Source organism: Brassica napus, chromosome A2 (assembly GCF_020379485.1).
Source record: "Brassica napus cultivar Da-Ae chromosome A2, Da-Ae, whole genome shotgun sequence".
In the NCBI taxonomy this organism is placed as follows: Eukaryota; Viridiplantae; Streptophyta; class Magnoliopsida; order Brassicales; family Brassicaceae; genus Brassica; species Brassica napus.
In genome coordinates this window covers 21,785,797-21,808,225 of record NC_063435.1, presented here as the reverse complement: position 1 = coordinate 21,808,225, position 22,429 = coordinate 21,785,797, and the positions used below count along the sequence as shown (strand labels likewise).

The following is a 22,429-nucleotide window of genomic DNA, read 5'->3' as shown; positions in this document are numbered from 1 at the left end:
TTGAACTTTTGGATAAATTCGTATAATTCGGATAATTTTAAACAAAATTATTCCGACAATTCATTTTTTGGTATTTTGGTTTATAAATATTTTTTAAAATTATTTGATTACTTAAAACTAAATGTAGTTAATATCTATGAATAAATAAATCATATTATAGAAATGTTGGTACCCATTCGGTTCTTTTCGATTCTAGTTTGTATCGCGTTAAATTCCAGTTTTTTGATTCTAGAGATATAAGATTCATTTAGGTAATTAGTAAGTTCCAAACCTGAATCGAACCTCGTTTTTTGGTTCGGTTTGATTTGGTTCTTTGATTCCGGATAAATGTGTCCATACCTATTATGAATATAACTTATTGTCCCTCTAAATAAGAATGACCCCTCACTGATGGTCACTGACTTACTCTGCCCAATCACTAATACTTGGATTGGTGAGAAATCAGGTCTGTTTTAATAACTTATGAGAAATGTATGAATTTTCTTATTAATATAATGAGAGTTACATAGCATAGTAGAGCTATATGAATCAAACAATAAATGTGAAGATCATATAATCATCATGGAGAATATATGATGGAGTGATGATACACTAAAACTGAACATTTCCTACTTTCAAGTTAACAGTGGTAATTGTAGTAATTGAGATTCAATCCAAAGGACCAATCTACACGTTATTCTTATAAGTTTTCAACTTAGCTAAAACTAAAAGTGGGGTTTTGAATTAAGTTGTGACGTGAAAGTAAAGTAAATGATTTAAGATGATTAAAATTCAATTTTAGAGATAAGCCGATCTAGGGTTTCTCATTGGGTGTCAAGCTCAACCAAACATTTATTCAAGCTCCTTAAAACACAATCTAGAACACGGATCACTCTTAGTAGAACAACCCACTGTCGTAGTGCTGTTTCCTTTGCGGTTCGACCTTGATACCTAAACGTTCGTTTGGATCAAGGATCAATCACAAGCAAGACAGATCAAGTCCGATAGGTTCACTGAGCACTCTAGTATCTACTTTCGCTGACTAGAGATGCGTGGCTCATTCATTCAATATCAAGAAAACTACTACACGGTTAATGAGTGGATTAAACCTAATATCTAGCAGTAAGTGATCAGGTTAAAGCTAGCATTAAGAGCTGAGATGAACGAAGACACAATAGAGTTGTTTATTTATGTTTAGCCTTGCTATTAACACCCTAGAACCCTAGACAAGCTAGCTGACTACTCAGCCATAACACAAGATGAACCAGACATGATAACTGAATAATACTGCATATAAATCCAGAGATCAATCAACAGGGTTCATGATGATCTTCTTTGTCAAGAAGAGGAGTCGTCTCCCTTACAATAGAAATTATTCAAGAATAGGTCTAGGTCTCTTGCAAAAACTAGCGTAGTCGAAATAAACAAAAGATAGAGGCCGCTTTTATATGGAGGTGCCCCTTAGACTTCAGAGTAAGGAATCGGACACTAGGGCAAATCTCTCAAAGATATAGAAACTTACATAAATTTTGAGAACAATCGCCTGGTTGCTCCTGGTAGGATCAACCGTCAGACTGCTCCGCTTGATTGTTCTTCGGGGAAAGTCTTCAATTCTTGCTCATTTCCTCATACTTCTTCCTTTAACCCTTCAGTCTTTTCCAGACCTGAAATGACTCTAAAAGGACTAGACTAACTCGATAAAACACTGAAAACAAGTTAGAAAACATATACACAATGATGTCAAAAACACCATATATCAATTCCCCCAGACTTGGCTCCTTGTTTATCCTCGAACAAGGCAAGTACCAAGAACAGGGAAAAGATTTGAAAGCGTGGGAACTCTCCTAATTCTCAATAACCATACATTAACCACAAATCTCTAAACCATACAAGCAGGCAACTGGGACCACACACTTTTTCATGAACCTTCATTGATCGATGTTCAAGGATTGGCTCCATACTCTACATCTCAAACCTGAAAAAAAATACACTATCGAAACAGAACTCCCTATATTCATCTAAAAGTGGTGTGATCCTCTTATCACATGCATTATTCAGGGTAGACGGGCTAGGTGTGATCAGGCTAATTTTATAGTGGAGTCAAGGAGTGTTTAGGGGCTACCAATTTTTGTAGTGGATGCAGGGTATCGCGCAAAGTAGCAAGAGAAGACGGATCTATTGATGACCACAACCCCTTACTCGTTTTTCTGACTTCTGGAGCTATCGCTCCGACTGTTCCCCTACTCCCTTTACTGGTACCAACTCTCTTTGTCCTTATCGCCCAGTGTTCTCTTTAATGGTTCTTTTGCCGTAGTTCTCATGATATCAACATTCAGGATCTTGGTCAAGCATAAATTATTCCTCGGTTAGCTCCAATTGAAATAGCTCGAGGGGTCGACGTCCAACCAGCTGTTGACGTCTGCTCGTTTTAATCCTTCTTCTCCATCAGTGATCTCATATAAAAGAATATGTACCTTTTTTTTTACTACAAAAAATGAGATCAAGATGATGGTGTGACGGAGAAGGAGATGATGCATGGAATGATTGGTGCCGATGGCGATTCTGCTAGTTCTCCCTTGCTCCTTGCTGACTGTTCTGGAGCAGTTGTTCCGACTGCTTAAACTGACTGTTCTCCTTGTTCTGATCGAACCTTTGCAACTATAACGAGTAAGAGGCTGTGTCGATCCTTTCTTCTCCAACCTTTTTGCACATATCTGCACATATGAAACTGAAAACAGAATGCATGAAGGTGGAATAAAGGCTTAGTTGCAAGGTAGGAACTAGCTAAAAATAAGCTAGCCACTCAGGATCAGCAAGACGGATGAAAAGAATAAGAAGTCCTGAGTGTAGGTCTCGTTTCCCTAATCTAATGCCCATAACAAGAGAAAATTGCAGTCAATATTAGATTCAAGTTAGGTGGAGTTCAGTCTACCCAGTGTAATCTGATTGGCTGAAAACTTCTGGAGAGTCAAGTGAGATAAGTCAAGATTATTCCAGGTCCAAGTGTGGGTCTTTTGTCACTGCTAAGGTCACTGAATAAGAAAGTTAAAGCACGAGGTGGTTGAAAGATCATCACAGAATAGGGCCATAATTCCCACAAGAGTTTGGACTGACTCGATAAAAATACAAGGACTGACTCAAACATAAAAGCCAAAAGAAACAGAAGGCAGATTAGTTTCACACAATCGTCTCCCCCCCCCCCCCCCGACATACTTCACACCATCCCTGGTTGTGAAAATAAATCTGAGGTAGGCTTAAACAAACTAAATAAAAGCGAATAAAAAAAAACAGGAAAATTAAATGTTCAGATGGATAACACAATAAGATAAGAAGATGGGGCGGGATCAGTCTGATTCCCTCCTATCGGAGTGACCAGCTGCCCTCATGTTCCGTGGTCGGCGTGGTCCAGCTGCAGAAGATCCAACCGGTTCCTTTCCTGGGCGGTGTGATTGCGGCGGAGTGTGCTCCTGCGTGGAAGGTCTGCCCTCTTGGGCACCAAAACAACCACCTGTGGTCGCCCTTAGGATCCTCTTCGTGAGGCTGTTGTTCTTGTGCTGGGAATCCACCATCCAGCGGCGGTATGTCGCATCGTCTGCGTCATCATCGAGTGGCCGTAGATCATAGGCAGCGTCCTCGTCGAATGTGATGTCCTCTACATCATCCATGTCTTGATCAGGGGGTGTTGCTCGCGGATCTGCGCAAAGGAACTCCGGGTCAGGTAAGAAGCGGATGTTCTCAATCGAGCTGAAGTTCGTGAGGTGGTTTTGTGGAAGTTTGAAGTACGGTACGTTCCCCTACTTATCCATGAACCTGTATGTGGTCTCTTCATGAAGGATGTGACATGCGATCAGGTAGGGAGTATCCATATACTCGATGTTGTAGTTGACCGTGTAGGCGCGGAGGTTGATCCCGAAATGCTTGAAGAGAGGAGTGAGTAGGCTACCACAGCGGTCCTTTTTCCCTTCAGACTTGTTCTCTGCTCTCATCAAGCAATCCCGTCGCGTATAGAACATCCAAATGAGATGGTACCCGGGGTTAGTGTTGACTGTCTGGACTGGAATGTTTCTAGCTCTGCGGACCTCATCCTCAATCCCCGAGTACAACATATGTAGCTCCCATTTTGTGACCTTTGATGTCTGATACTTAGCGAATAAGAGGTTGGAGACCTTCTTCGCAATCACCCTGAGGGTAGGGTTTCTGATCTGCGACTGGTACGCCTTGCGGGATGTGAAAGTGCCGTTGGCAATGAGGTCCCAAAAACAGTCCGTTGGGGAGAATTTGTTGATCACCGCCACCTCTCTACGCTTGTCAGAAATCTCATAAATCTCGTTGAGCTTGTCAAGCGAGAGAGAGCAGAACTTGCCATCAGCCAAGAATGGTAAGGAACAGTTCTCATATGTCGGCTTGGCGGGATCGTCGTACCCTATGTGAGCTGTAGCGAGAACTTGTCGAACGAGGTCTGGATAGAGCTCGTGCATTTGGTAGCAGAGCGGAGCAATTCCCATGGCGTGGAGAGTGTCGAAGACATCAGTGTCGAGACCAAGGGGGACAAGAGTGTCCGTGTGACCAAAGAGAGTGGGGAGGATTTCGATGTTGAGGAGTGAGTTGTAGCGTTTAGCAGACTCCTTATCCCATCCCTCACAGTTAAAATCGAGGAGCATCGGGTCGTCGATACGGATTGGCTGACCCTCTTGGTCCTTGCGCGGTCATGGGTATGAGGCCGGAGCATTGTGGTTTGGAGGCCTCACATAATTCTCGCGGGTGATCTTTGGGGTCTTAACCGATTTTTGCTTGGTCCGTGGAGGCATCTGCAAAAAGGAAGAAACAGTTTGGATTAGTATTGTTCGTGGGTTTTCTAGAAAAGGATGGAGTCATAACCATTCTCAAATAAACTCAAGTCCATTCAATTTCCAAACGTCCCTACTCTTATCATGAAGGACAATGACCCGCGAACTACCATAAATCAATCAGCATCAAATCAGCAATCTCAAAGAAACCGCATCACCCAAACTTGTTAACAATCGCGAACTCAGTCAAAACTCTCAACAAGGCAGTTTAAATTCATTCTCACTTTTGGTTTGTCTAACATTATAGCAATCTTAAGATGTATCCATTCAAGGAATGTTGCCAACAAATATCCAATGAAAACGCTTAGAAGAAAAAAAGAAAGAACTATCAGTCGCGATTTGCATGCGCGATTATGTCAGAGTTCGATATGTTACCTTGTTGGTTTAGAGCTGCAAAATCTTAGATGACTTGAAAACTTAGAGAATTAGAACCAAAAGTTTGTGAATCGAATGGAGTTTCTAGAGATCTGATTAGGGTTCTTTCCTTAAGGGGATGAGTTTGCGGCGAGTTGGGAAAGTGGAGAGAGTAGGGCCTTAAATAGGCAAAACCCTAAACCGCTTCCTCTTCTATTTTATTTTATTTATTTATTTTTTTTAGGTCCAAAATACTTACCTGGGGAACAGGCGTTGGGTTGTTCCGCAACGGGAACAGTCTTTAGGTTGTTCCGACTGATGAGTTCGGGTTTTCTTGTTTTTAAATCTGCAAGTGAGTTCCTAAAAAATTAAAAAAAAAAAAACGAAAAGAATATAAATATGTACTTACTAGTGGGTTGCCTCCCACCAAGCATTTGGTTAAAGTCACTAGCTTGACTTGATTAGCCTATTAGGCCGAGGAAGGATTGTCTAAGGGAATTTCTTCACTTTATGCGATTGTCGTTTCAGCAAGATATAGCTTTAGACGCTGACCATTAACAACGAACTCTCTGCTATTCGGATCCAGTAACACCACCGCTCCATATGGTCTGACTTCCTTGATAGTGAACGGACCGGACCATCTGGGCTTCAACTTCCCATGGAATAGTTTCAGCCTGGAGTTGAAAAGCAAGACTCGATCATTCGGTTCAAAGCTTCTGCTGATGATCCGCTTGTCATGATAGGATTTGGTATTTTCCTTGTAGATTTTCGTGCTCTCATAAGCCAGGTGCCTGATCTCCTCAAGTTCGTGAATTTGGATGCCTTTCCTTGGCTGATTTGATATCGAAGTTGAGTTGTTTGACAGCCCATGCTGCCTTGTACTCAAGTTTGAAAGGGAGGTGAAAATCTTTGCCATAGACCAGATGATATGGAGTGGTCCCTAGTGGCGTTTTGTAGGCTGTTATGTAAACCCATAGCGCATCATCTAGTTTTAGAGACCAGTCTTTGCGTGCAGTTCCGACTGTTTTCTGCAGGATACTCTTGATCTCTCTATAAGACACTTCAATTTGGCCACTTGTCTGTGGATGGTATGCAATCACAACCTTATGCTTGACCCCGTTCTTCTTTAAGAGGCCCTGGAAGACTTTGTTGATAAAGTGGGTTCTGCCATCGCTTATGACCACTCTAGGCACTCCAAACCTTGGAAATATTATTGTTTTAAACATTTGGTCACCACTCGTACATCATTAGTGGGGCTGGTGATTGCCTCTACCCACTTCGCAACATAATCCACAGCCACTAGTATGTACTCGTTCTTATATGATGGTGGGAATGGTCCCATGAAGAAGTCGATCCCCGAGCAGTCTAATACCTCGATCTCGAGTATGAAGTTCTGAGGCATCTCGTTGCGCTTGCTAATGTTCCCTTGTCTTTGGCATGAATTGCACTTGGAGATGAAAGCTTAAGCATCACGGAACATTGTTGGCCACCAGAAGCCGGCTTGCAAAATTTTTGAGAAGTATCCGGCGTAAGAAGAACCATGGCAGTGATGCAGGATTTCAGCCGTAGTAAGACTTTCTTCCCTAGTTTCAAGATCAAACATATTCCAAGAACACAAAACACAATGGCGGAAAAGCTTGCACGTGGTGCGAGAAGTTGTCCTTCAGCTATGTTATATGTTGATTCAGTACCACCGGTTTGGCCATCTCAACCAATGGTTTCTACTTAGATTAGTTCATATGTTATCAAAAAAAAAAAATATGCACCTTGGGGGTTTAGAGTTAAGCGGTGTAAATTTGGGATTGAAGTTAATAAAAATAAAATACTTAAAATTTTAAAATAAAAATTTTAAAAATAGTTTCAAAGTATTTTTGAATTTTAAAAAGAAAATTTGAAAAAAAAAATTTAAATGGTTTCAATTCTTTTTTCAGAAAACATTTATAAAAAGTTAAATTTGAAAACATATAATCTGAAACTATAAATTTATATATATTTTTTTTTTGATATATCTAGGCCATAAAAAAATTATCTATTAAATAAAATATTTTGCTCATTTTTTTTTATGGTATATTTTTGTGACAAAAAATCGAAAATATTCTATTTACGTGAATTGCTCTTTCTCAAAACATCGCAAATTAACCCCTAACTAATACTCCCTCTGTATTCTTTTACATGACGTTTTATAGTTTACACACAAATTAAGGCAAATTGCTACAAAGTCATTTCTATCCTTTTTATTAATTGACCATCATCTAACGTAACACATTATTCCATATTGAAACTCGAGTTTGTTGACTAGAAATAATAACATGAGGATAAATAAAGTCATATCTTATCATATTGTGCATAGTTTTTTGAAAACGTCAAATATAACGAGACAAAAAAAAGAGTCTAAAACGTCATGTAAAAGAATACGGAGGGAGTATTGGATAGCAACAAAGTCCGAAGCTGCTCTCCTCATCATCAACCCATTATTGACTAATATAATTAGTTTTTTTTCTTTTTGGTAAATTAAAACCTTTTTGAAACGTCACGTGAATACTTATAGCTAGGATTCCCGTATGTTTTTGGTTATACAACAGCATTTTTATATATTCAAAAAGTTGACTTGAAAATCAGGAATTTTGAATATACAAACTTATTTAATACGTATACCAAAACGACATGAAATGTCTCGAAACAAAGATCACGACATCACATATATCACCTAGTCCACCAAAGCTGAAAGTTTACCGATGAGACCCAGAATTATAAAGATAGAGATCGGAAACTGAGGATATTTTAAGGCAGCGAGCATCCTTTTGAGGACAAGCAATTCGTGAGAGAGAAGGCGAGCAGTGATCCGTGCCTAGAAGAAGGCGGAAAATGGTGGAGAAAGGCAATAAGAGGACTTCTCAAGTAACTGCGTAGAAAAAAAGCCTCACAGATGAACTAACCTAGTGATGTGATTCGTCTTGATGTGACTGAAAAGTCAAGTTAGTAAAATATTTTTCAGCTGAGTTGCGCTACTTTGTAGCCAATCAGATGAAAAATGAAAGAAAATCTTTTACTCTGCTAAAGTTGTTCGTCTAGCGTTTTTAACAGTAAACATTTACTCCATCTTTACTATGAAACCCAGCGCAACAATTTTTTATCATTTTTTACTAGGGCCGGCCCGCCCTACGGGCGGGATGAGTTCTTAGAAATTATATAAATAGTTAGAGTAAATATTCAATATAAATTGTTATATTTTAAAATATACATATTAGTTAAATTTTGTATATATTATTGTATTTGAAGACTAAATATACCATACCGTATTGATAAGTATTTTTTTTTTCATCGTGTCATCACATAATTTTTAGTAGTTTTCTGGTATTGGATGCATCTAAAGAGTATAGTGAGGAAAGAGACAAACTTGTAATCATAGATTAACCAAGCATTTTGAGTAAAATTTATTATTAAGTCGGTTAATTATTAGTTGTGTAAACCAGAAACAATAATATTAAAGTATTGTATCATATTATAATAACGTGTGTTATATAACGTGTTAAACGTATATTTTATATGCATTTGTGAAGTTTTATCCATATTAATAACTTTTGTTAATGTGAAAGATTACAATATAAATAAATAAACTTTTAAAGATTTTTTTGAGGATTCATAGTTAGAGCAATCAACCCTCACATTTTCATTTTGAGATTTTGATCCCTTTAAAATAAGGTTTTAAGTTGGAGATGACGTAGTAAGTGGCTTTGAGTATGTGATTTAATGCAATAGTCCAGCTGTTTTCTTTGCTTTGGAGCAAGAAGAATTCCAACTATTTTCCACACATGCAAAAAATTGTTATTACGCCTTCTCCTCTTAATGCAATTAATACAATAAATAATATTTTTTTGTAAAATAATTTGTGTATACGTATCTCTTTAAGACCAAATGATCTCTTTAAATAATTTGTTGCATTTCTATCCTTTAATTCACATATATTTTTGAGAAATTCTCTAGGATATTATTTTTTGAGTTTTTGTCACAAAAATGACCATCAATGAAGAAAATGATCAAAATAAATTTTATTAAATAGTAAATATAAGAGAATTTCTTAGGGTTATCAAATCTAAACTTAGAGTTTAGAGTTAAGGAGTGTGGTTTTAGGGATATAGTTTAAAAAAAAATTTAAAAAATTAAATATTAAAAAATTCAAAATAAAAAAGACTATTTTGATCTTTTCTTTCTAAAACGCTATTAAATATCAAATTATCATAATGGTACATTAATCGTATTCTCCCTTGATAATCACAGCAAACAATTATTTGTTTCCAAATTTAAAACTGTTGTAAGAAATTGTTAAACAGAACATACGCATTTATAAAATTATAACATAGAAAGAAATAACTCAAAGAATCGTGTGGGACCCCATAACAGCTTCATTGTCCAAAAAATCATCCCCATAGAAAAATGATTAAAACATAAATTCAATTAACTTTACCCTAGCCTCCTCCCTCCTTTTAACTTTACCCTAGCCTCCTCTCTCCTTTTTTATTTAGATCTAAGCAAAGCATTGTCCTCGGAGCCGTCTCCTGGATTAGCCACCATCTCCACTATCAAACTCCACAGCCACCACACCTTCTTCTTCTCCTTCGCCGCCACCCATTATTCCCACATTTCCTCCTCTGTCTTCTCCCTCTACACCCTCTGTTCTTAATCTATCTCCACCCACTCTATCTACGCCGGGATCTTCGCCGCCTTTTCCTAAGCCGTCTCCACCCGCTCCAACTCAGCCGTCTCCACCCGCTCCAACTACACTGGGATCTCCTACCGCACCTATCACTCCTCCTAGACCCCCTACTCTAAACCCTCCATCATCCTCAGGACCACCGTCCAATCCCTCAAGTGGCGGCAGCGGAGGGCCTTCTCGAACTCCATCTTCGCCGTCTCCGCCGTGTCGTCTTCTTCTTCCGATGGATTATTAGCTTGTAAGAAGAAACGAAGAAGAGACGAAGAAGATGTTTACTATGTTCCTCCACCTCCTTCTGTCCCAAAGGTATAAGCTTTATGGAAATGATAATTAATTTGTTAGAAAGTTTCAATGTTTTGTCGATTTTCAACATTTCCGATTTTGAGATTTGGAATGTTCTTGCGTTTCTCAGCCGGAGGACCATACGGTGGACAACAACAACAATGGCGGCAACAAAACGCAACAACAATGGCGGCAACAAAACGCAACACCACCGTCAGATCATGTCGTGACGTTACTATCACCGCCATACATCATATCAGGTTCTATATTGGTACGGGGAGAGATTTCTAAATAGTACTCTTGTTTAAGTCAGGTGTGGGCTTTGTTTTCTCTGGTGAATCAAGGTTAGAGTTAGTATACTTCTCCCAGCAACCATCTGCGAAGAAATCATCACCAATTATTGAAGGCCTGATGTAGTAAAGGTAGGAGTTTTCACGGGGATTGAAAATCATGGGGAGACGGTGGTGGCAAACGTCTCTAGCGTCGATGTTAGAGTAGAGACGATGAGGTTTCCCCTAGTTCTTTCTAGATCTCTCTTCAAATCTCTAATTACATCTTAGTGTGTTAATTTTTAGTATTAACAGTTTGGTTAGATGTAATTAGCTTGTTGTATTTGGGCCTTCGTTTGCACTTTTCAAATCCATTTGGGCTTTAATGGAAAAAGTGGTAAAAACATGTTCACGTTAAATATAGAAACGCAGCGTACTAAAAAAGAGGGACACGTGTTGTTCTATGGTTAAACTACTTAATGACGTGGCAAAGCAGGAGTGAGGCAAACATTTTTTTATATATATAGATTCTAATTTACATTTTTCTTTTTCACTCTATTACTCCACTTTACTCTTTATCTTTTTTTCTCTGTTTGTTGAGTGCCAGACAATAGACACGGCCCTGTTTATGATGTCAGACAAAATAGCAGACATGAAGCAAAACCCCTTCTCCCTTCAACAAAACATATCCATGTTTAAGACACACACATCTTAAAACACACAAAAGAATGAATACAGCATTTCCTCATTATCTTAGTTGTTTTTAGTTAACTTTCTATCTTTGCATAACATGTGCCATTCTTGGAGCACTGCTGCCTGAAGCGCCATGTGCTCTGTTTCTTCTGCTGTCAGCTTAGATAGTGTTCCCTTTTCTTTTTCTTTCTTCTTCTTCTCCTCTTCTTTCTCTTTTTCCTTCTTCTCTTTTTCTTCGTCATCGTCATCTTCGTCTTCGCTTTCGTTTTCCTCCTGAGTCTTTGGAGTCTTCTTCGGCTGAGCTGCCTTTAACAAAGCTATTCTCTCCATTGAGATTTTCAGTTTCTCAGCTGCTGTTGCTTTCACTTCATCCTCTGGCATATACTCAACTCCCCCGTCCGTTAGATCATCGCACCATCCCTGCACATCTGACTCTATTTGCTTTGTGATTGACGCTTCTGAGGCTCTCACCACAAACTTGCACATCATGGTCGTCGTCTCGTCACCCAGATCCACGTTCCTGCTCACTTCACTAGCCCCAAATATCATCATCCCCACAAAACCCCCATGCCACGTCTTTGCAGCGTAACAAAGCTGTAATGACCAACAAGAAGTTAAAAGGTTTCTCAGACCAGGAAAGTTTTAGGCACTGAAAAAACTACTTCACCTGGAATCCCGCAACTGTACGTATAATGTGGGAACAGACTCTGTGGAATGGCTTGGAGGACAATGAATTGAGTCCGCTTAGGAATGGTGAAGCACCATACTGTTGTGCAGCTGTCGCCATGAAGCCGCTTCCTTCATACGTATACGTGCCAGTGTACTCTGCAACAGCTGGCAAACTAGGCCACAAACGAAAGAACTCCACTGGTGAGATTTTGTGCGGGAGAAGAAGCTCAGTCAATGGGATCTTGTAAGGCTGACATCTTAAGATCACCGGCTCTCCCAGTTCTGATCTTGAGCCTCTCTTCTGCTTCATCATCTGTGGATCCTCTTCTAAGTAGTCACCGTCATAATCTCCCCTAGCGCCACGGAATGGGTAGTAGAGGACTTGCACCCAGAAACCACATCTTTCAAACTGGGAGACACCGACAGTGACACTGCAATGTACAGGATCCTACAACAATAGTAAAGCACAGAGTGGATTATAATACAGCTAACAGATGTGAAACTGATCAACTTTTATATAGACATTCAAGTCTAAAATGCAACCTGTGAGACAAGATTACGCAACTGCCGCACTGCTTGAGGAGAACCATCCATGAAATATAGGGCACCGGATAATCCAACCCGTATATCCACGCGATTCAGCTCAAGCTCTGTCAAATTAATTATCTGAACACACAATATAAGAGAGAAACGTTACCAACTGATTTGAACTCAGGTAATATGCAAAGGATATATCGAATATATACCAACCTTCAAGTGCAACGTGACCCTTCCATCATTTGTATCTGCTAAGTGGTAAGCTTCTATGTAGCAAGGATCACTGCTACCAGTCAAAGGATATGCTGTGGGAGGAACCTTGATAGAAGTCGAGTTGGCCCCTTTTGCAAGGAAGAGAGTTAATTCACTGGGCTTTGGCCTCCAAAGCTCTAGAATGGCCTTGTGAATTAACCCTTCTAATTTTCTGTCTTGAGCAGCTGATGGTTCATAAAATTGGACGGTAAGTTTATGGTGGCTGAAAGGGTAATCTCCTCTTGTCTCACTAACTCCAGCCCACCTGGAAAACCAATAGGTTGCGTTAGATTCAATCCAGTCAAAATCACACAATAAAAGGATTACAAGCCAAGGAGAAAAAGCTCACTTTCTTTCAGGAAGATTTGAAACATATTTGATCCTCTGCAAAATTAAACGGGTTTGATGTTTGCTAACTGTATCTGCAGCAGCATGGTTCCTATACTCTTCAAGCTCTTTGGTTATTAATTGGCCCGCTCTTGCATGACGTGAGCCCATCCTCTGGGCACATAACAAGACAGCCTGAACATCTTGTAGCCTATTTGATGTAGTTGCAGCGGCATCCAAGTTGAAGAGAACCTTATGCATATTTGCTATGATAATATTTAAAGGATCATCAGGGTCATCAGCCAAAAGTGGATCCAGACCCTCTAGGTCAATATGTTCTGCGATCGTCCATATAAGACGCCCAAGGATTCTTGGGGTGTTTACCTGCCAAATTGAAATAAAAATTTATAGATGAAAGATTGAAAGTTGCAAAGTTCAAGTTCTAACTCTAAGTTGAGTTGATGCTTAATTACCTCTTGGAGATCCTTGACAAGCTCACGTTGCAGGTTCTGTAAACGCGTCTCATTTAACATTTGATCCTGCGAAGCACCGTCTTTAAGCCTCTTCACTCCACCTCGGGTATCATAGATATGGCAGAGCCTAACAAGCAATTTCAAATAGCAATCAATTGCGTACGTCCTGCCATCACAATCCCATTTGACACACGGCCTGCAAACTTCCACAACCTCAAGAGCTGGTTCCGTCCAGTTCAAAGCACCATAACCAGTGCCATACGCTAGTGCCCCAATCACTCTGCTCTCCATACCCGAGAACTTTTGTTCAGGCAGAGGAAGAGATAACTGGAAGCAACTTTCCACAAGCATTGCCACTAGCTCTTCCCGAAACAGGCTTTTACTGGTAACACTATTGAGATCATCTTTTATCCTTGCATCCTCAAAGAGAGATATAATATCTGTCCCAGGTAGAGGCTTCTGACCTCTTCTGGCACTTTCTCTAGCAAAAAGGTGAACACATAGAGCTGTACGACAGATACAGGCTAATGCGTGCATCCTGTCTGATTCTGCTCTCAAGTTCCTCACCATAAGCAGTAATCTTCTAAACAAAGAGACCTGCATGTGCAGATCAAGCAAGTGGAGGTTTGTGACTACCGCCCTGACAATACTCTCTCTAGCAGAAGAAAACTCTTGACGATCCCAGAGTGTTAAAATAGCAATAATGGACTGAGAAGCCCACTCCGGCTTACCTCCAGCAACATCTGCTAAGTACAGCATGTTAATCCCAACTTCAAAAATCAAAGCAGGGTCCAACGAGGAAGCCAAGAAGGGAGCCAAATGAGTAACCAAATCCGAGACCCCAACCAACTTCTCAGCATTGGAATCCACCACAACCGCCGCATTAGCACCAGAGGTATTAGCCTTGGAAAGCTGTCTGATCACTTCAACACTACCGGAAGCAACAGCTTTAACCGCAAAGACAAGAGGGAAAACAGTGGAACGAAAAGTCTCAACAGGAAGAACCAAAGACCTAGCCATCAACGCGCTTCTCTTCTTCCACACAATGTCAACCATAGAAGACACCCACTTTGATCTAATCGCGAGCGAATTCTCACTATCCACTAGCTTATCGCCAGCGAGGCGGGACATCCTCTTGGAATCAAACTCCTGAAACAATCTCCCAACAGACTCAAACGCGACTTTCGAAACGGCGTCGGATTTGTCAATCATATTCTGCCCGATCCTCCCCCACCAAGTGGAGACCTTATCGAGAAGACTCACATTGTTCTCGCACAGAGTCACAAGATCGTCTCTCGCGAGGATGCATCCGAGCGTCTCGGTGATCGAGAAACGGAGGTTATCGGAAGGCGAATCGAAGCAGGAAGCGATCTCGGCGCTGCAATCGGAGATGAGTTTAGGGAGTGAGAAGGAGGGGAGAGCGGCGAGGATGGATACGGCGGCGGCGGTGACGTCGGGATCAGGGAAATGGAGATCGGTTTTGACGCCGGAGCAAACCGTGTCCCAGAGATCCGGAGTGAGGCGGGTGGATCTGATGAGATCGAAGGCTAGCTTCTTGCAGACGGCTGATGCGGGAGATGCGACGATCTCCTCCACGGCGGACTTGGCGATCACCGATATGTCTCGTCCGGCGGCGGATTGTTGGAGAGCTTGAAGGAGGGCGGATGACTGGCGGAGGGCGTCATTGGAACGGAGATCGGCCTGGATCTGAGCGAAAAGTATGTCCATGAGTTAACGCGAAATGGAGATCCGGGAAGAGGGATCTGATCTAGGGAGCTTAGCTGTAGATGGGATGCGACATGGAGGAAGAAGACGATGTGAGGAGAAAGAAACAGTGAAAGCTTTCCGACGGCGGTGATGCTGTGATTTGGGCTATAGAGGCCCCATAATGTGAATAACCCAAGCCCACTAAGTTCGACACGTGATTTGCGTTTTATGTTCTGTCATACGGAAATAATCCAAGTGTAAGGGAGCTTTGCTATTTATTCCTTTTCTCGAATCGAATTACAAAAAGTAGACATACACATTTTAATGATGTTTTATTTAAAGGCAATTTTCGTAAGGGCAATTGTCAATAATAGCACCTTTTGAAGTTTATATCTCAAAAATAGCACTAGAAGGAGAAAGTCACAAAAATGACATTCATTAAAGGGTAAAATATCCCTAATACCCTTGGTTTAAAATTAAATAAACAAACAAAAATAAATAAATAAAAAAATAAAAAAAATAAAAAAAATAAAAAAAAAAAAAAAAAAAAAAAAAAAAAAAAAAAAAAAAGAATTTTTTTTATAGTTTCAGATTATATGTTTTCAGATTCGAAATTTTTATAATTTTTTTTTTAAAAAAAAATTATTTTTTTTTCAAATTTTCTTTTTATAGTTTAAAAATAATTTTTGAAACAGTTTTAAAAATTTTTATTTTTTATTTTAGTATTTATTTTTTATAAAATTTTAAACTCTAATTCCAAAACCCCACCCCCTTAACTCTAAACCCTAAGGTTTGGATTAATTAACCCAAGGGGTATAAGTGTATATTTACCTCTTTAATGAAACCTATTTTTGTGACTTTGAGCCTTGAGTGCTACTTTGGGAACAAAAACTTGGTTTGGTGCTATCCTAGTCTTTTTCTCTTTTCGTAAATAGATATTTTTCTAGTTTTGATCACAAAAATAGACCATAAGGAGGAAAATGACCAAAATGTTTTATTTAATTGGTAAAGTGACACTAATATCCTAGATATCTATATAAAAATAAATTTAATAATTTTAGATTATATGTTTTCAAATTCGAAATCTTTTATAGTTTTTTTTATTCTTTTTTTCTTTTTCAAATTTTCTTTTTGTAATTCGAAAATACTTTTTGAAACTATTTTTAAAATTTTTATTTTCAATTTTTTAATATTTATTTTCTATTATATAAAATTTTAAACCTCAATCCCAAATCCCCACGCCTTAACTCTAAACCCTAAGGTTTGGATTAGTTAACCATATGGGTATAAAAGAATATTTACTTCTTTAATGAAACATTTTGGTCATTTTAATTCTTAAAGAGTCTATATTTGTGACAGAAACTTTTTTAGTGATATCCTAGAATATTTCCCTTTATTTAATGTATGATAAATAGATGTCTGGCGTATTTGATTGTTTTACCTTAGAGATTGATCCGCGCGGTAGTTTTTATGTTTTTATAAAGGACGATTCTCATAAATAGATAATTTTCAAGTTTTGGTCACAAAAATAGACCACAACGAGGAAAATGACCAAAATGTTTCATTTAATAGGTAAAAGAACACTAATACCTTAGATATATAAAAAATAAAAATAAAATAAAAATAAAATTTATAGTTTTAGATTATATGTTTTCAAATTTGAACTTTTTTATAATTTTTTTTTGAATTTTTTCAAAAATATTTTTATATTTTTTTGTAATTCGAAAATACTTTTTGAAACTATTTTTAAAATTTTTATTTTCAAAATTTTTAATATTTATTTTCTATTTTATAAAATTTTAAACTTCAAACTCAAATCCCTACCCATTAACTCTAAACTCTATGGTTTGGATTAGTTAACTCTAGGGGTATAAGTGTATATTTACCTCTTTAATGAAATATTTTGGTCATTTTGATTCTTAGAATCTTTTTTTTTGGTCATCGACTTTTACAGACTCATACAGACTCTGTAAACCAAACTGGGTGATATCCATCCATGTGGACGATAAAAGACGGTTGCACCCTAGCACTACGGACTAGTCTATCCGCCATTGAATTTTGCGTCCTTGAAACATGGATAATTCTGATCGGAAGAAACTTTCTTTCAGGGTCTTGATATCTTCCAAATAATTTGCAAAAGCTGGTCATTCTTTTGATTCCAAAACTATCTTCACCAATTAAGAACAATCCGTTGCAATTGAGAACAATCTGTTGCAATTTAGAATCTATATTTGTGATATAAATTTTTTTAGTACTATCCTAGAGTACTTCCTTTTTATAAATTGTTTAATGATATTTTAAGTAATGATATAGATTATTGAGATATTTTTATGTTAGATACCTACCAGGAAAAAATCCGACTCAGATCTTGTCCATAAACTTATAATACCCTAACGGAGTTTAATTTGGAAATCCAAAAAAAAAATATCCAAAAAACAATAAGTATTTGAACTTGTACTTGAATGCTCATGTTTAACTGATTATGTAAAAAAAATATTAACTGATTTGAGTAGAATAGATATAGAGTTTGATTCGCGTCCACGTATGGATATTTTATTTGTTGTTATAAATATCAATAGTTTTTATATAATGTATAAGTTATATATTATATAAAACTATTGATTTGTAAAAACTATCAATAGTTTTTAAAATATAACCTAACATTTACTTGTATTATATATATATATTTTTTTTTTGACATCGTATTATATATTTGTTTAAAATGACATATCTATACATAACATTCTTATCTTTCTACGTAGTAATCTAAACTATTAAAACTAAAGTACATTTAGTACTTAACCTAATTTTTTCTAAATAATTACAAAATATTGTCACTGACATAATATTACAAATATACATAAAGTAATGAAATAAATGGTTACTAACAACCTTATATCATGCTAAATATACTAGCTTTCATATTATTTTCCTAAAATCACTTGATTTTTTTGTCATCAAAAAAATTACGTGATTTAGTTTTTTTTTTAACCAAGCTTTACGTTAAAGATACCCCCTCCTAATATCTTAGCATGTATCTATAAATAAGGTCAATACATCATAGCTCGACTTCTACACAACCAACGCTTAACAAAAAAAATTATTGATGACCTTTTTAGTTACAAGAATAAAATTTTGTTGTTGCCAAAAAAAAAAAAATTGATGAACCAACTAAACTTTGTCAAATTCATATATAAATGTTAAAGGTCCATTTTAAAATATTTGTGCAAAATAATTATTACAATATTGTCATGATATATACAAATCTTCAACAAAAAATTATAATATTTTGTTTTAATATTAAAAGAAAACATCAGTTTATGTAAAATAATTATATTACAGTATTCCTATTTTAAAATAAGATTTATTACAAAACATTTTAAAAAATATAAAATAATAAAATTAATATTTTTATAAAAATTATTTTTAAATAATATAAAAAACTTAATAGATTAAATAAGTTTCATATAAATGTAATTAAAAATAATTTATCTAATATACAAGTTATTTAATATATTTATTTGTCCAAAAACAAATAAGCAACCTACATAAGTTATAAATATTTTAAAAACATGGTCAAAATGTATAGATCAAACAACAAGATCTATATGACTTATCTATAGATCAAACAACAATAAAATATATATATTACTTAAGAACAAAGTCAAACATATATACAAATATATACTAATCGAAAACAACTATAAATATTATGTTACAAACTAAAATAACATTTGAGCGGGTGCTCTGGTCAAAGTCTGGCAGTCATTAAATGTCATTCTTCTGGATCAAGTTGTCGCTTTGCTTGTAAAATAAGTCTATTATATAAAGGTGAGACATGGACAAGTGATAATAGTTAAAGTTAGTTTATGAAATAAGTAGAGTCTATGCTATAGCTATGTGTGTAAGGACTATTTATCTAAAATTTGAGGAATTTGAAGATCTTTATCAATCGATTATTGGAAATTACAAGAAATTAAACTTTTATAGAAAGACATCGATCTCATAATCGGAAATACATCTTAGCAAAGGAAAAAAAAAAGACAATCAGAAAACATCAAAGAAGCACATTATAAAATGGATAGAAGACCTTTCTCGATTGTCAGAAACAATAGGGAAGAGGATAGTTTTCTAGGGCTTGGAGTCTCCATCAAAACCACGTTGGAGAAATCCAACGGAAGAGAGATGAGAAACATCGCTCCATGAATCAATGATCCATTTCTCCTCACGGTAGTGAACAACATTCACCGAAGCATTAAGTAGTTTTCCGGCGGATGAAGCTTTTGTGATCATCAAATAAATTGCCCTCAACACTCCTCCATGAGTCACCACTATCACTCTCTCTCCTTCAGTTCCACACATGCACATACAATAAACAATAGTTATTTTCAATTTAAGTTCTGTTTTTAGCATCACAACATGATCAATTATGTTATCTTTTATCGGCTTTTAATGTGTAGATAGATGAACGTACCTTTGTGCTTCTTGGCAATTTGCTCAAGCGCATTCATGGATCTCTCACAGAGTTGGTCAAAGCTCTCTCCTCCTCCCTATTGATTTGTATAATAGACAAGCATGAGAAACATGACCTCACGTCCACACATATAAGATATAGTTAAGCAAAATGAATGAAGCTTACAGGAATCTCGAGATGATTTTGAGAAGAAAAGAAAGCAGAGTAAGCTTCAGGTTCTTTCTCTGCTCCTTCTTTCCAGTACAGTCCTTGAAGACTACCCACATGCCTCTCCTTTAAGTCAGGTATTTCAATCACCTGTATAACCATATTTTAATTATACCATATAATCACAACTCATAAAACTTTGTAATCCTTACACTGAAAAATGTTTTTTGGTGTTTTCTAAAAACAAATATGTCAAATACTTTTGAATAGAATTTTCTAACATTATTATCTTACAACCTCTGAACAAAAACATGTTTCTGCTATCATCAGAGCAGTATCCTTGGCTCGCTTGAGGTCTGATGAATACACAGCTACGGATCTCTCTTCTTTCCCCAATCTATCAGCGATCTAATGATTATTTGAACAAAAAGAGAAAAGATTTTTTCAAAAACAAAAAGAGAAATGATCATGCTTTTTACCAAAAAAAAGAAATGATCATGCATGTGTCAATAAATAAATAAATCATGTATATAATACAATATATATCGAAGGATAAAGACTTGAAATGAACTGATCTTAACTGCAACAGCCTGCTTTTGTCCAATTTCGTTAAGATCTGACTCCATTTGTCCCTGCATTTGGCAAATTTTATGTAAAATATCTATATATTTATGTTTATGTACATGTGATATTGCGCTTTTTTATGGTAATTGGTATAGATACCTGGATTCTTCCGGCAGCATTCCAAGTGGTTTCTCCATGGCGAACAAGAACAATCTCAGTCACTCCACTTTTGACATCGTCACTAAATTTGCACTTCTTGGATGCATCGATACTACGTATTCGTAAATTCTCTATTAACCACACATAAAAAAAGAATGCAATATATTTTGCATGTATCCGAACTCACATCAACTATTCATGATCAATGCGCTAAAAATGTTGTTTCGTTATGGACTTTGTAGTTAGTCGAACATTGGAAATAGTTGTAGTGGATTAACTAACGAATCTGAAACAGCTATGTTTTCCAAGACTTTCATAGTATATAACAGAATAATATGTACTAGCTACAAACGTTTTACTTGGTGTTTTGTACGAATAATAAATAAGTGGTGAAACCATCTGAAATTAAGATTAAGAAAGAAAAGAGTACCATTCATGACCCATGCTATTGGTCTTTTGTCGTTTGAAAAGTGAAACGAAATGTAAGAGTTTGAGATCTGAGGAGAAGAAGAATAAGAAGATAGAAAGATGTGTGTTTGTACAGTTGTACTTATGATAAGTTGATTTAGGCTCTGCTTTTATAACTTTTTTCCCCCGAGGAAAGAAAAACATTTTTTTTGGTTTTGCCATTTTTTTTATTCAACTTAAAGGACCAAATAATCTAATCTATTAATTTAGAATCCTATATTTTATTTACTATTGACAAGTTATTGTAGAACCATTTAATTGACTGCTTAATATAACATATTTGATTATTTACATTAAATCTTAATAACCAATAAAGATATAATAATACATCAATTTTAATTAGAAATTTGGATTTTATTTTTAGTTATAACAAAATCTATTGAAAAAGAATCTAATAAAATCCTACCAAAAGTTTAATTTTTTAAATAAAATATTGCATTATAGTTTCATAATTAGTATTGAAATCTTATTATAAATTAATACTAATTAAATTTTATCATAAAACTAAAGAAAATAAAAACTCTATGCTATTTTATAAATTTTATAATTTAGTCTAACTAATCTATTAATTTAGAGTCTTATATTTTATCTACTGTTAATAAGTCATTGTAGGACCATTTAATTGACTACTTATTATGATATATTTGTTCATTTACATTAAATCTAAATAATCAATAAAATATAAAAATAAATCAAATTTCATTAGAAATTTGAATTTAATTTTTAGTTATAACAAAATCTGTTGAAAAAAAAATCTAACAAAATTCTACAAAAGCTTTAATTTGTTTTAATAATGCATTATAGTTTCATATTTAGTAATGTAATCTTATTATAATTAATAATAATTAAATTTTATCTATAAGACAAAACAAAATAAAATAAAAACTTCTATGCTGTTTTATAAATTTTTTAATGGATAATATATACTATATTAAAATAGACGTGATCTATAAATTAAATATGAAAATTATATTAAATTGGTAGATTGACATATTTAAAAAAAGTTTCATTTAAAAAAAAATATTATTCATCGTCAAAAACATGTGAAAATTCGTAAATTATGTAATATTTTATACAAAAAAACTTAAAATATTAACATATGTTAAACTTTTCTATCTACAACTATATATTATCATCTTATTTATTTTGAAACTCACATCAATATATTATCTATAAATAATTATATATAAAATAGTATATAACTAATCTTTAGTTTATGTATTATTTTAAAAATTTTGTTTCTAGAACAAATTGAATTTTCAAAAATTAATTAAAAACACTAATGAGAAATTAATTTTAATTATAAATTTAATATTTATTTTAATTATAACAAAATACATTGAGAAAAATATAAAAAATATTACCAAAAATAAAATATATATATTTTAAATACTGAATTGATTTTGTGAAAACAAATTAAAAAAATCATATAATCTTCCAAATTAAAAAATAATTGTGTAATTTTGTAAATTTCTTGACTAAGTATGCAGTTTTAAAAATAAATATTAGAAACT

The 22,429-nt window shown here is 35.7% G+C and overlaps 3 protein-coding genes and 1 long non-coding RNA gene across 4 annotated transcripts; 1 reads left to right on the top strand and 3 right to left on the bottom strand.

Moving 5' to 3' along the window:
• Positions 1 to 5,688: 5,688 nt before the first annotated feature.
• LOC125584560 lies at positions 5,689 to 6,582 on the bottom strand. Its single transcript, XM_048753252.1, has 3 exons — positions 6,424 to 6,582; positions 6,003 to 6,316; positions 5,689 to 5,854 (listed from the first exon to the last, which is right to left on the bottom strand). Exons 1-3 carry the CDS (start codon positions 6,580 to 6,582, stop codon positions 5,689 to 5,691), a joined length of 639 nt encoding a protein of 212 aa, XP_048609209.1.
• Positions 6,583 to 8,342: 1,760 nt separating this feature from the next.
• On the top strand, positions 8,343 to 10,864 carry LOC106399975. Its single transcript, XR_001280207.3, has 2 exons — positions 8,343 to 10,200; positions 10,307 to 10,864. It is a non-coding gene; the product is annotated as an uncharacterized LOC106399975 (long non-coding RNA).
• Positions 10,865 to 11,098: 234 nt separating this feature from the next.
• Positions 11,099 to 15,303, bottom strand: LOC106399964 (protein TPLATE). Its single transcript, XM_013840397.3, has 6 exons — positions 13,397 to 15,303; positions 12,946 to 13,307; positions 12,558 to 12,861; positions 12,351 to 12,473; positions 11,806 to 12,255; positions 11,099 to 11,732 (listed from the first exon to the last, which is right to left on the bottom strand). Exons 1-6 carry the CDS (start codon positions 15,122 to 15,124, stop codon positions 11,199 to 11,201), a joined length of 3,501 nt encoding a protein of 1,166 aa, XP_013695851.1. The 5' UTR covers positions 15,125 to 15,303; the 3' UTR covers positions 11,099 to 11,198.
• Positions 15,304 to 19,035: 3,732 nt separating this feature from the next.
• Positions 19,036 to 21,585, bottom strand: LOC106423724 (metal-independent phosphoserine phosphatase-like). Its single transcript, XM_013864494.3, has 7 exons — positions 20,878 to 21,585; positions 20,448 to 20,559; positions 20,306 to 20,356; positions 20,022 to 20,132; positions 19,743 to 19,874; positions 19,578 to 19,653; positions 19,036 to 19,449 (listed from the first exon to the last, which is right to left on the bottom strand). Exons 1-7 carry the CDS (start codon positions 21,075 to 21,077, stop codon positions 19,235 to 19,237), a joined length of 897 nt encoding a protein of 298 aa, XP_013719948.2. The 5' UTR covers positions 21,078 to 21,585; the 3' UTR covers positions 19,036 to 19,234.
• Positions 21,586 to 22,429: the final 844 nt, after the last annotated feature.